This window comes from Triturus cristatus, chromosome 4_1 (assembly GCF_964204655.1).
Source record: "Triturus cristatus chromosome 4_1, aTriCri1.1, whole genome shotgun sequence".
Taxonomy (NCBI): Eukaryota; Metazoa; Chordata; class Amphibia; order Caudata; family Salamandridae; genus Triturus; species Triturus cristatus.
This window is the reverse complement of record NC_140585.1, coordinates 741,172,980-741,186,835: the sequence shown is the minus strand read 5'-3', so window position 1 is coordinate 741,186,835 and position 13,856 is coordinate 741,172,980. Positions and strand designations below refer to the sequence as shown.

At 46.1% G+C, this 13,856-nt stretch overlaps 1 protein-coding gene across 1 annotated transcript in view; it reads right to left on the bottom strand.

The window, feature by feature from the left end:
• LOC146855445 (stabilin-2-like) overlaps positions 1 to 13,856 on the bottom strand; it is a 1,201,024-nt gene that overhangs the window by 567,560 nt on the left and 619,608 nt on the right. Inside the window, 1 exon segment of the mRNA XM_085653243.1 lies at positions 9,812 to 10,007. Within this exon segment, the coding sequence (XP_085509369.1) occupies positions 9,812 to 10,007 (196 nt within the window).

The following is a 13,856-nucleotide window of genomic DNA, read 5'->3' as shown; positions in this document are numbered from 1 at the left end:
AGATAAAAGGGCATGGCAGTTTAGAGGCTAGGAGCCTTTGTTGCACTTGCATGTGTGCACTGCTGAGAGCATGAGGTCATTTTAAAAGCCACCCTGTGTTGCAGCACTTCTTTTAAAAGTAAATCCACTGCAAACTCGACTTTGGTGGTATAGGCACTTTAAAAGTGATAATATAGCTTATATTTACATGTTGGGTACCCCCAAGGTCTCCACTAGATGTTCCAGGGGTGGGGGTCATGTATCTATAAGCAGGATCCCTATAAAATATGTTTTATATGTCCAGTTGAATGAAAGCTGCGAATTGTATTCTTCCCCAGTGTACAAAGTCGAATTTGGTGCTGTGGGCATTGTGAAGTAAGAACCAACATGGTTTTGGCATATTAGGAACCCCCCAGGTCTCCCCTAGGTGTTCCAGGGGTGGGGGTCCTATAATTATGAGCAGGAGCTTTATAAAAGAGGTTTTATAACCCCTGGTAAATTGCACATTTAATTTTCCCCATTGAAGACAGTTGGACTCACAGGCTAACATGGCAATATTTTATGGAAGCATAACTATTTCTAGGAAGGTAAAAAAAAAATCATTCAAGGACTGAACAGAATGGTATTGCTAAAACTGGCATTGTTGAATTTATCATAACTTGTCCAGAATAGAAGTTATAAGACTTTCTTTTCTGCAAGTCAAAATCCAGACTCTAGCACTCTTTTCAGAATAGTCAGCCCTGAGGGGATTAGCCAAGCTGCCTTGATTAGGTAATAAGTGGCCTGGCCAGGCATTGGCTATCTGACGGAGGGAGCTCTGTGGGGCACAGGAATACCAGAGCAGGGGTTTGGACCATAAAGCATCAGCTTCAAAGGAAGAACAGGTCAAGCCAGCCTATCAGCCAGGGCCACCCCCTCTCCCTGCCAGACATGAGGCTTAAGGAAGGAATTCATAGATGTGAGTGGGGGGAGTTTATGGAAATAAGACATACTCTGAGTTTGGTTTTTCCTTGCTTCAAGAAGAAGTAAGGAGTGGACTCCCTGTAGCTACTGGTTAGCAGAGCTTAACTGAACCTTCTCCAGCCACAGTCCCACTCCTGGAGTGCGTCCAGTGGAGTTTTAAGGGGTTGACCGAGTGTATTGTGGGAACTGAAGTTCAGGCCTGCCATGGACCATCTAGGAGATTCCAGACCCTTGGATTTGTCTTTTGGACACTTGGAACCCACCAGAAGACCTTCTGGAAGGACCTACAGAAGGTTGGGAAACGATTGGGAAAAAGCTCCATAAGGGGACCGACTCGACCACGAGGGCCACCTTTAACCGCGACCTGGCCTGAATTTCAGGTTTGTCCGGCTGAAGAGCTCCGGAGGTCCGACTTCCAGGGTTTGAACCGGAGGTTGCAGAAAGCCAAGCTGGCGAACCCTCACTGAATCCAGACTGGTGGAGAGCATTGATGCCCCCGGCAGAAAAAGTGCCAGAAAAGTTTCTAAGTCTGAAGGTAACATTTAGACCGTGGCCTACCGCGTGGGGTATCTGAGCAGGGCTCCATCGTGGTCAGCCTCAAACTTTCACTTTGTCCCGGTAAAGCACAACCAGATGTCCAGAAGTGGCGGTATTGGTTTCTATGCACTAGAAAGTGTTTATTCTTTAAAAAATATCTCTGGTTCCCTACACTGGATTTTGATGGTTTTGGTGTCATTTTAATGATAACAATATTTCCTATATTTATAAATTGGTGTGGGGTTTTTATTGTGTGTTGTATTTTACTTATTTACTGTACTGGTGTTTTTAAATGCTTTACATGCCTGTCTCCTAAATTAAGCATTATTTCCAGGTCACAGACTAGTGAGAAGAGAAATGCTTGACACTTAGACCCGGGAACAATGGGCCAAGCCTCCATGGACAAGGGCACAGTACTGGCATTCCTTCCTACACAAAAACAGCCCAAAGAAGCATGTTTACCTTTCTAAGTAAGAAGGAGAGATAACTATACTTCTCCTTATGCCTCTCTGTGGTAGGTGTGCCAATTTCATACAATTCTAGCTTTACAAGTCTTAGTAAATCTAGAATTGCGTGAAATCCACATGTGGACACGCCTACCACTACAAATGTAACGCAATACAGTGTAAGCTGCTGCGTTACATTCCATTTTTTTACAAAGCCACTCAAGGCCATGCAAATCGAGCCTTGCTTGGCTTTGTAAATCCCAAATTAGCCATTGTGCTGCTCTGCATCATCTTGCTAGATGCAAGGGTCTCACAAAGTCTTACTAAATATTGGCCCTAGCATTTAGAGGCTTTCTAAACTCCCTGCACACCAACAGCTGACAGTTCTGTTTGATTAAACTCAAGACACCACAGAGCACCTTTGTCAAGTTTGTCTTTAAGGATTCATATGCAATCATTGAAGGAAGACTCAACACCCATAGATTCTCAAGTACTTAAGGTCCAATTTCAGAATGTGTTCCAAAGAACAGTATTTTAAGCAGACCATTTCCGCCAGACTTTCTAAAGACTCTGGCCCTTCAGAGACGGACGGTAGTTTGGTATCGAAATTTTCACTCCCTTATCAAGCCATCTTACCCTATTGGACAGTCTCCATGCCTTGTTTTCCTCCATTTTCACAGTCTCTGCAAAACTCTGTGGGGCAGATTTACAAGCCCCTTGTGCCACTTTTGTGTCACTTTTATAGGATAAGTGACGCAAAAGTGGCGCAAGGGGCTTGTAATTCTGCCCCTGTGTCTTTATGTTGAGATCTGCATGTATATCCTTGAATAACTGTAGTAGCATTCTTTCTTCCGTGGCCATATCCTACTCATCAGGGGAGTTATCCATACACTCTTTGTAGCTCTTCTTTCAAATGCTCTGGAGATTGAAGAGGTTGCCCTTTTCTCTGCTTGTCAGCCCTGGGTCCCTTCTCAGGTTCATTTCACAGGGAAGCGCTGCCTACTCCAGTCAGGAGCACTGCGCTTCCCCACCTCAAGTACAAACAAGGAACAACACTTCTTCCTGAAGTTCCAAAGAATGCAGATGTAGAATCGCTCACTAGCGAGGGGGGGGGGGGGGTTAGTGAAGGGGTCACTGTCAGGCGGAAGGGTATGAGTCGTGAGCTCAGTCCCTGATGCTACCAGGATAGTGAAGCCCGACCAAAAAATCGACCTCTTGACCTGTATCAGTTTTATCATTTCTGCTTCCACAGCCAGCCTCTTCTCAGTTCTCTGATGACATGTGTTAGAGCAGATTTATTAATAAAGATTGTTCATTTTCACGTGTTTGAGTTAGCACACGTAGTCCCGCAAAACTAATTTACTTGGCCTTAGGCCTGGTGGCACTGCCAGCTGAAAAATGCGACTTTTAAAAGTTGCACAGTGCATATAATTTGTCTCTCACTTTGTGATTTGCATTGTGCCAGCTAATGTGCTTTGAGGAAAAATGGTGTATTGTTCAATCATGCAATGTCCTTTCCCCTTGTACGTAGTTAAAAGGAACTCATTGCTTATTAATTTTGGGTGTGTCCTTAGAGGGAGCCTGTTTTGCACAACACAACTTTTGCAATGTAGATTGGTTTCGGTCAATGTAACTTTATTAGTACAGACCATGGTGCCACTTAACACCATGCAAAGGGCACAAATCTCTACTCCTGAAAATCTATAAAGTTCTTATTTTGGGGTCTGTGCTAGAGCCTTTTGCCTATTCTTACTGACCACTCCCTATGACAATTTGTCATTTTGCTCAATACTTCCACATTTTCTCATGATTTAAGGGTTATATAGATATTGATTTGAACTGATTAACTACTTCCAGCTTTCTATAATCATACTTGAATTTGAAATAAACCTTTATTGTTTGAACTTTGAATCTTGTCTGGGTTTTCTTTACCCGCCTATAGGACCCTCGTCCTTTGGGACTCGGAAAGCCTCATCCATCCATTTGTCTCTCTGGTAATAGTGCAAAGCCCCACACATGGCTCCACCAGGCTCCACTGCTCATACACGGGGAGGTTGGAAGTATCAAGATTGTCACCTCCTATCTCTGGTACATGGGACTAGTGGTGTTCCACTTCAATGAAGCAGCCCCATCACTTACCCCATCAGATATAGGGCTCCACAGCCGCTGGAAGCCCCTGTGGTAAAAGATGAAGATAGAAAAACGGGGGATAAGCATGAGCTTCAACTAATTGAAGCCATTTAAGGCTCTGGCTGGCCATGCCAACCAATGCCCCATGCCATTTTTATGCTGTCCTCCTGAACAAAGCTGTTTAACTGGTATTGTCTTAAGTGATACGTAATCCCTGCTTTTGTTCCTTCCTCGTATCTAAGGAATTTCCTGACAATATAACGCGCTTGGGTTCAGATTTAAAAACCCTTAAGATTTGTCATAACTAATGTATGGTACACTTGTACATGCCATGAAATTGTGTTATATTCTAATCTAAAAACCTTTAGGTTTTTGTTATTTTCTCTTTGGGGCAGAGCAATTATGGTCAATGTTCTTTGTCTTAGCATCAACATTACCAGTCTTCTTCTGGGGAGGGTTGGTGGGAATAATGAAGTGATATACTTTCAGGGTAATACATTGGACAGCATGAAGACTAGACTAGAATATAATTAACATCTGCAGGGGCTTCTAGAAAACTTAACACACCTTGATATGACTTTCCAATGGGATATGTGCCACATGTTATGTCATGTTTGACATTTAGGACACACATTGTTGGAAGAAGAGATTCATCCCATGTGGAATCTGGATGCAACAAAGATAAATGAAGAGGCTCCAGTAAACAAATAGGATAGGGGAACTTTTCTGGGTTTTGGGTCATGTTGAGCACTTTACTCAGTCGGATATGTCAAGTCACACACTAGAAACAATGTATTAAGGACAACTCCAAAGCTGTGAAGTCACCAAAGATTAAGGTTTGCCTTAGCTGAATTAGCTGCTACGTACCAAAGGGTAACTCTCACAAGTGAATGATCATATGAAGGGGACAGTGGCAGTCTAATGAGAGTAAACAACCAGGGACTGGAGATTTCAGGAGAAGGGCGACTGCGGAAGGAAGCCAATAACCAGTGGAAAAACACAAATGAGCCAGTATGTTAAATCTATAGAATCACACTAAATTGTGAGTCAGATGGGCTTCAAAGAGTCCTTTGGATCCCTAGACATACAAAAGAGTGCTGCTAGAATGTAAGTTTCTCCCAGCAGATGAGAGCTGCCTGGAACATAAGAGTTTCAAGAGAATTCTCATGAGTCCCTGAAAATAGTGAGTTGCTATGCATCACGTAATTAACATGTAAAAAATGTTGTGAATTGAGTTTGATAGAATTTAGAGTACAATGCAGCCACCCAATCTCAAACTAAGTTACATAATTGAGATAGTATCAATAAGACACGCCTTGTTATTTTTTGGTGGACGGCTGTGTTTGGTATGGCTACACGCCTCCCCCAGAGGACATCAGTGCACGATGGGATACCTGGGCCCTCTGCCTGTGAAGCAGATATCACCAAGCAACTTACAAAAGGCACCAGAGGTTGCAGACGTGTGGCCGTGGGGAGCACTAGAATCCTGTGTCTACCCAACTACTCCCCTGGAATAGGTCAAAAAGAGGCAAGGGATGAACATAGGGCTGAGTAGGTAGGAGAGTTAGAGGCAGACAATGCACCAGAAAAAGAAGAATGGAATGTGGCACTTTGTTGACAATAATGCTGAGCTTTAGCATACGTTTTGGAAAAAGATCCTCGACATGAGGGATTTACCCGAGAATGGTGTGGAGTACATATCATCGGATGGTGGTCAATGTGATGAGACTTTGGGCTGTTGTGATATGAGAGCCACAAACATTTTCAAAGTTCCTCATGAGTGCAGGACAATTGCTTGGGGCTAAGTGCAGGTTTGTTGTTGCTTACCCATTGTGCACACTGAGGTACCCTAAAAGAAGTAGTCCTTATGGAGAGTGTCACAGAAGTTACAAGTGTCTTCTGGGGTTCAACCTACAATATTAGGTCTGATCACAAATGGATTGTTAACTGGTTGACAACGCTGGGGGCACAAATGCAAAAAGAACAATTGATGGACAAAATGCATAACAATGTCATACATTCACCCCAGTAAAGAGATCGGGCTTAAATCCATCCTTTTTTTTGGATCCCCATGCCATTCCAGTTTGAACCCAGCAATATGCAAATCAGTCTAGAGAACCTGGGCATAATGGGAGCTGTCCAGCCCGAACTGCCAGGCCAGGTACTCCCTGGACTGGAAACAAGCATCCTAGGACAGGTTTCGGAGTTTCACCCCATATCAGCCAGGATAGCTTGACTCCAGTGGAATGGAGAGCACGGGACCCACGTCTGGGCATACCCGTCCCACTCTAGGGTGAATGTTTTGATTTGTTCTGCATTCCGTCCATCAGATGGGTGTTGTTAGAAATGGGGGTCTCTAGTTGGAAATGGTATACACCTTTGTCCAAATAGGGACCCTTGCTTCTAGTCAGGGAAAGGGGGATACACTCCTGAACAACCCCTGCTCACCCCATTGGTGGCTGGGCATGAGCAGACAGGCTTATCTCAGAGGCAGTGTGTAAAGCATTTGTGAACACATACAGTAATACAGTGAAAACATTACAAATTGATACCACACCAGTTTAGAAAAATAAGTTATCTTTACTAGACTTAACACAAGAACAAACAACAAAAATCCACAATACTGTGATAAAAATATGACTTTAAAATGGAAGAAATAGCTTAGTTCAATGTAGATGGTAAATGCGACACTTTACTCTCAAAGTACCTTGGATGCGTCACGAAATACAAACAAAAGGGTCGCAGGGAAGGTGATGCGTCGGTTCCTTGCTTCGGGGTAGGTGATGCGTCGGTTCCTTACCGGAGAGGAGGCGATGCGTCGGTTTCTTACTGCGATCCGGTGCGATGCGACAAGATGGCGCCTTGATGCGACGATCCGGTGCGATGCGACAAAATGGCGTCTTTGATGCGATGCGACAACGGGGATGCGATGCGTGCAAGCCCGACCGCCGTGCGGCGAAATCCATGATCTTTGGAGCTGCGACAGGCCGTGCGACACGCTTCTCCGGTGATGCAACACGTTTCCTCGGCGATGTGACGGCGATAAGCTGCAGGGGTGACACGCTTCTCCGGCGATGCACCGGCAACTGCTGCTGCGGCGACACGCTTCTCCTCATTGCGTCGCGCTTCCAGCGACACGCAGTCTCTCAGAGGGCGCAAACAACAGCAGGCACCTCACTGCAGGTCAGAATTCCCAGCAAGGAAATTCAGGGTAAGCTGGTGGTGAAGTCTTTGTGTCCCTGAGACTTAAGACAGGAGGCAAGCTCAGTTCAAGCCCTTGGAGATCTTCCTCAATATGACAAAGCAAACAGCAAAGTCCTTTTCTCCTTTCCTTGGCAACAAGTAACCACTGCAGGCCAACCCCAGACAGCAAACAGCACAGGGGCAGTAATGCTCCTTCAGCTTCTCTGGTTTCTTCTGCTTGGCAAAGGTTCCTCTTGATTTCCCAAAAGTGATCTAAAGTTCTGGGGTCTGGGTCCCCCTTTTTATACACACAAATGATTTGTCTCTGAAGGCAGAGAGTGTCTGTACCTAGTCCAAACCAGTTCTGGACGCATTCTGTTAGTCCACAACTTCTTCCTTTGTCAGTGTGGGCCAGGTTCATCAGACGCACCACAGGAGGTGGAGCCAGCATTGTGGAAGGCAGGCACAGCCCTATTCAGGCCACGGTGCTACTCCTCCCACCACTCCCAATGCAGATAGGTCTATTCAGCCTAGTGCTGACTCACCCTGTCTCCTGGAGCCACCCCAGCCCCTGTCACTCACAAACCAGACATGCAAAACACGACCTAGCAGAGGCAGGCTGGATGGTTAGGCAAGAAAATACCTACTTCTAAAAGTGGTATTTTCAAACAAAGAATGTTAAAACCAACTTCACTAAAATATGTATTTTATCATTCTGAGTTCAGGCATACTAAATCCGTGTTTCTACCATGTTCCCTGGGTCAGTTAGGATTATAAGATGTTATAATCAAGCTGCCCATTCTGGCCCAGGGAGACAGGGAGCCTTGCAATAGTGAAAAACGAAAATGGCTGTATTTCACTATCAGGACATGCCACACACATCAGGGCATGTCCTACCTTTCACGTACAATGCACCCTGCCCTAGAGCCTATCTTAGGGCTGGTTAACATGTAGAAAAGGGAAGGTTTAGGGACTGGCTAGTGGGTGCACTTGCCAAGTCGACATGGCAGCCCCAAGCTGCCCACAGCCTCTGCAATGGCAGGCCTGAGCCACATTTTTCAAGCTGCTTCTGTGAGTGGCAGAATCAGTGCTGCAAGCCCACCAGCAGCATTTGATTTACAGGCCCTGGGCACACATGGTGCACTGTACTAGGGTCTGACAACTAAATCAAATAAGCCAATCATGGAGTCACTAATCCAATACAACACTTTACAATAGAGAGCATATGCACTTTAGCAGTGAAAAAGTGCCCAGAGTCATAAAACCACCAACAATAAGTCAGAAAAAATACAGGAGGAAGGGAAAAAGTTCAGGAATGACCCTGCAAAATGGCCAAGTCCAACAAGTGTCTTTTGCTTTCTCACCCTATGTGCCCCGTGTATGCCCAGACGTGGGTTCCGGGCTCACTATGCCACTAGATTCAAGCTGTCCTGGCTGATGAGGGGTGAAACCCCGAAACCAGTCCTAGGATGCTTGTCTCCGGTCCAGGGAGGACCTGGCTTGGCAGTTCGGGTTGGACTGCTCCCATGAGACACTGGGTCAAGACTGATTTGCATACGGCCAGGTCTGAACTGGGGTGGCATGATGAGCAAAAGAATGATGGAGTTAACCCAGATCTCTTGACTGGGGTTGAATGTTTTGATTTGTTCTGCATTTCGTCCATCAATAGTGTGTCTTTTGCTTGAATGCTGGGGACTTGTCAAGCCAGACCCCGCATTGCCAAGTAGCTGGTGGAGTTCGTCCTCTCTGTAATTTATGCGGTGGTAAAGAAGACTGGGGTTATTTATTTCTACCACCAAAACGTTATGTTGATTCTGACGGTGTTTGATTAACCTGATTAACACTGACGAAGCTAAGAATCCACGTTGAATACTAACAGACGCCCTGGACAGACAAGGAACGCCAATGTAAAATTTCCAACTGCCATTTGAGCATTAAAGATGCATAAGTCCCCCAGCATTGAATTACATCACAGACCCCTGAGCAGACACAGATCTCACCCGTCAATTTCAAGAGTTACACCCAGCAATACCGCCATGTCTTTTTAAGACTTCTCAGTGATCCCACTCCCTCTGAATGCCGCTTCTCTATAAAAAAGTGACGTCAAACTTACAAACTGGAATCAGAGTGATTGGACAAGTGGATGTATGTTTCCTTTGTGAAAATGCTTATTATCGACCGTACATTAATACTCACATTGTGGGTGGTAAATCCAAAAAAAGGATAAAACGTGAAAGTTCCAAGAAAACTGACTTTGATCTCCCTACTTCCCCCACTTGTGCCCAAAGAGTGGATGAAGACCAAGAGGCCTCATTTCCTCCCTTACTAAGTCACCGGTGGCCCCAAGTTGTGGGGGTGGTTCCTTGCGCCCCCTCCCCTCTTCCTGGTCCTGCTTCTGCAGTGCGCCCCGCCTAGACCATCTGCGTCTACGTTATTTCCTGTTTGTTGACATGCCTCATGTTCCAATGTCAATTCGAAGGAAAATGCATTGATGATAACCATATACGCTTGCATACATCAACACCAACTAGCACAATGTTTTCTTGGTACAGTGTTAGATGAGACCCACACACCTTGATTGCACCCAGGTCCATATTTGCCTTTGACACAAGTCTCACAAGCTGTTCCATTGAACCCCTCCTCACACTGGCACTCTCCTGTGCCGTTAATGTTGTCCAAGCACACACCATTTCCAAAGCAGGGAGAATCCAGCTTCCCGGGACAGGATAAGCACTGTTGGCCAAAGAAACCAGCGCAGCAGTCTCTGGTCTGTAAAAAAAGAAAAAATGAAAATGTATATTTCAACTGCGCCCCAGAATGAACAAGGTGCAATATTTTTCAGATCATGTCCTTTTGACATAATGCATGAAAATAAACTGCAGGGATGAACTGGTGCAAGCAAAGGGATTAGCGAGTAACACAAGACGATCAGGGCAAGGGCAAGAAATGATATTAATTTACTGCATTAGGAGACATCAGCTGACAAACTGGAACATGGACATTGATAGGAGCATCACTCCATCAAACTCTGCGATTCCTTCTTTAAAATCTTGCATGGTCGGAAAAAACTACATATTTAGCTCTGTGTGGAGCAGAAGGCCCAAAGTATATGTGGTCGGACTAAAGGTAATTCACCGATTGTGGTTTGGAGTTAAAGCCACTTGAGGCAAAGTTCCAACATTTGACTGCAGACAGATATGACTAAACACCCAATGACCAGTTCTATATGGATCTTAAGATGCAATCCCCTACCATGGGGAGCCGCGCAATCCTAAGGGCAGCACTCATTAAAAAACTTTCAGAGTATAGCCTCATAAGAAGTTTGTGCTAAATTGAGGTAGCATTATTCATCTGCATTGAAAAAGGTGTTCTTCTGAGATGTACTTTTAGGATAAACAGATGATGCTGAACACGTACAGAGATGTTTTATATTACTTTCAGTTTCTGCTAAGTAGTCCATGTATATGACGACAAAGCTACATATTTTATCGCTGAGGCCCCAAAGCCTGAGCCACACATTTTTTATTTCTGTCGAATTTTGGGTAGAAAACCTATAGGCACAGGGACACTAGTCAGGAAAATACACCTGAAGAGTTGGGAGGTAGAAGGGGAGACAAGGAGATCCGAGACAGAGGACAGGACAGACGAAGCCGCCACCTGCAAAGAAACCTCTGGAGTCTAACCCAGGTCTTCTGACTATCACAGACTATGCCAAACCCTGAAAATGAGTCTGCTTTTAGGGTTCAGCGAGATTTCTTTCCCCCTCTCATCTAATTATTGCAAGCACACTGGCGTAGCTAGGGGGCGGCAGCCACGCGGCACTGATGGCCCATGGCGGCGGCCTTTATAATTTATTTGCGGACACTGACACAGTGTCCCTAAATAAAATATGAAGGTCGCCGTCATGGGCCATCAGTGCTGCGCAGCCGCCGCGTATGTGGGTCCCAGAGCCATCAATCTTGTAGCTACCAATGATGGCTCTGGGAATCATTTTTGGCCAGCCCCTGCGCTGAAAGCGCAGCAGTGACGTGCGCCACCACGCGCTCTCGAGTCTGGGAAGTGCAGAGAGATTTGCAGCAGAGCCAACTTGCCCTACAGTAGGGGCCCTGCCTGTGCCACCACTGTGGAGTCTACACAGGAGAGCCGGAGGCAAGAGCTGAACGAACATGTCGCACCTCACTCACAGACCTGTCCTGAACAGCCGGGCCCCCCGCGCTGTTGGGCCGGCCCAGGATTTAAATTGTCATGCGATGCCGCCAGGCCTGTGATATTTCTGAACATCCAGAGAGCCCGGGCCAGCCCGGTCGACACGATGCCACTGGGTGAAGGAAGGAGAGTGCTGCATCATGCACTCAAGAGACCGTGGTGAGAGGTTGAGGGTCGATCGTCACTGCTAGAGTCACGCTGCCTCAGCCTGAGGGAAGAAGAACGAATGAACACTAAGTTAACGAGCCACTGCCACTAGAAGATCCGACCTGTTCCAATGCCAAACGGACCTGCAGTAGTGGGTGGGCGGGTGGCACCGTGTGTGTAATTCACCGTGTGTGCGTGTAATTTACCGTGTGTGTGCGTAGTTCACCATGTGTGTAATTCACCATGGGGGTTGCAGCTCTGCAGCTAAGGGCCGTGTGCTAAAACTGTCCCGGTGGTAGGCCAGACAAGAGGTCATGGCTAGAGGTACAGAGGGGACATGGATTTATCCCAAAATGGGTCCCCCCGTGGCTCTGCCTCCTTCCTCCCATGCATCTGCTGCATCCTGCCAGTGGCCTCTGACACTATAGGAAAGGACTGGAGAGGAACCTCAGGGGTGTGAGGCATCGCCTCAAGAGAGAACACTGGCCGTGCTCTGCAATAACAGCTGTGGGCTGTCTGCAACAGCTTGTCTGGGGGTTTTGGGGGGCTAGATTTCGGAAGGAATAGGCCCCGGATGACAGTCAGGGCATTCCACCTGGCATCGGTGTCCACCTCGAACAAGTCTCAGCTGACGTCAGTGATCTGTCTGAGAAGGTCGCAGCCTTGGGCTGGAGCCCGTGAATGGCTCTCTCCGTGATCTTCACTCAGAGAGTTTGCACTGATCCTTCCAGAGAAGCCCCAGTTCAATCACAACTGTGCCCACTTTATTTACCACTCTGGTGCCCTCCATCACACTAAGTACCAAGTCCAGTGTCTCGGATGATGGTCCCGTCATGACCTCTCCCATCGGGAGTCCCCGATGAGGTTCCGAGGTAGCTGGGCATCAGTTGGGGCCCCCTCCATCGGGAGGGGGCTTCTCCCTGCCCTGTCACCCCCCCATGAGTGACAGTGGCGGTACAGCTCTGTGAGGAGGTGAGAGCTTAGGAATAATGTACAGCCATAGCTGGAGGGTCCCGGGTCCAGTTAGTTCAGTGGGAGACCCGCCTTACCACCGACCCCCAGTCCAGGCAGTGTCCAGCAGGGGAGGTAAGAGAGGTCTCACCCCCATGCCAGCCTCCAGGGACCCCAAGCGTGAAGCGTCATTCAGATGTGTTCACCCCCAATGCCCCTTCAAATAGGAACCCGCTGAATTGTTTTCTTTTGAATCCCAATACAAATGTATTATTAAACTAAATAATGGTGTATTATAGCAATATATGTTAACGCGATGTTTAAAAGCCCCAGGGGATTTTACGCACTTCCGTTTTTATTTTTTTTATTTTGGGTATTAGTAAATTCCTCAAGCCACCCTATGGTAACCTCCGACAGCTTCCACCCATGTTACCTGTGGGTGGAGTAGTGGGTGCAATGCATTGCAGGAATTAGATAAGGGAGAATGAGTCTATTGTTCGGCTGGAAGAGGGAGTTCCCGATGACAGCCACAGATGAATGAGTCTCAAACAGGACCTCAAAGCCTACAATAATGAGAGCCTGCGTGACGAAGCATCGGTCAGTCGTAGCCGTCCCAGGGGCAGACACAGCATCCAACGTGTGGGGCTGCCCTGAGCAGCATGTCAATTTATTTGACTTCATTTATATTTTTATATCGGGGCACATTTTCGCAGCAGGTCACAGAAATACAAAACTACAAACAGACATTCTTCTCTGATATATCACATTATTGTTCACACAAATTCACAGTTTTGGTTCAATATAATTAAAACCAATAGAAAGTGCCAGTAAGATATTTCACTATGCACAGCACAGTTCCCTCATTTCGATAATTCATAAGAATCCATATTTGAACATTATTTTACTAGCCTAAATAACACAATACTGCTGAAAAACAAAAATTCCTATATCCCCCATAAAGATAGAGATACATTTTCGTTGCAACCGAACCATCTCTAAAGTCCCTTCCCCTTTGTGTTAATCTGGACCTCGTCCTGCACAAACTCTCCTCTGTACATGGGGCTCCTTCCTCACCACCCTTCCTTCCTGTGCAGCTAACCAACCATAAATTGGACTCATATTTTATTAAACTTGAGTATTTCCATTATGCGCAGCATCCACACATTCCTTTTGTCTTACTTTCTTCATTTTCCCTCCGCCCTCTGTGGAGGGAACTGATTCTGATTTGCACCTTTGTAAGGAAAGTGCTCTGCCAGTAGCATTATTGAATTATAAATTAGATTTTTATGTCCCTGGATTAACATTTGTTTTTAA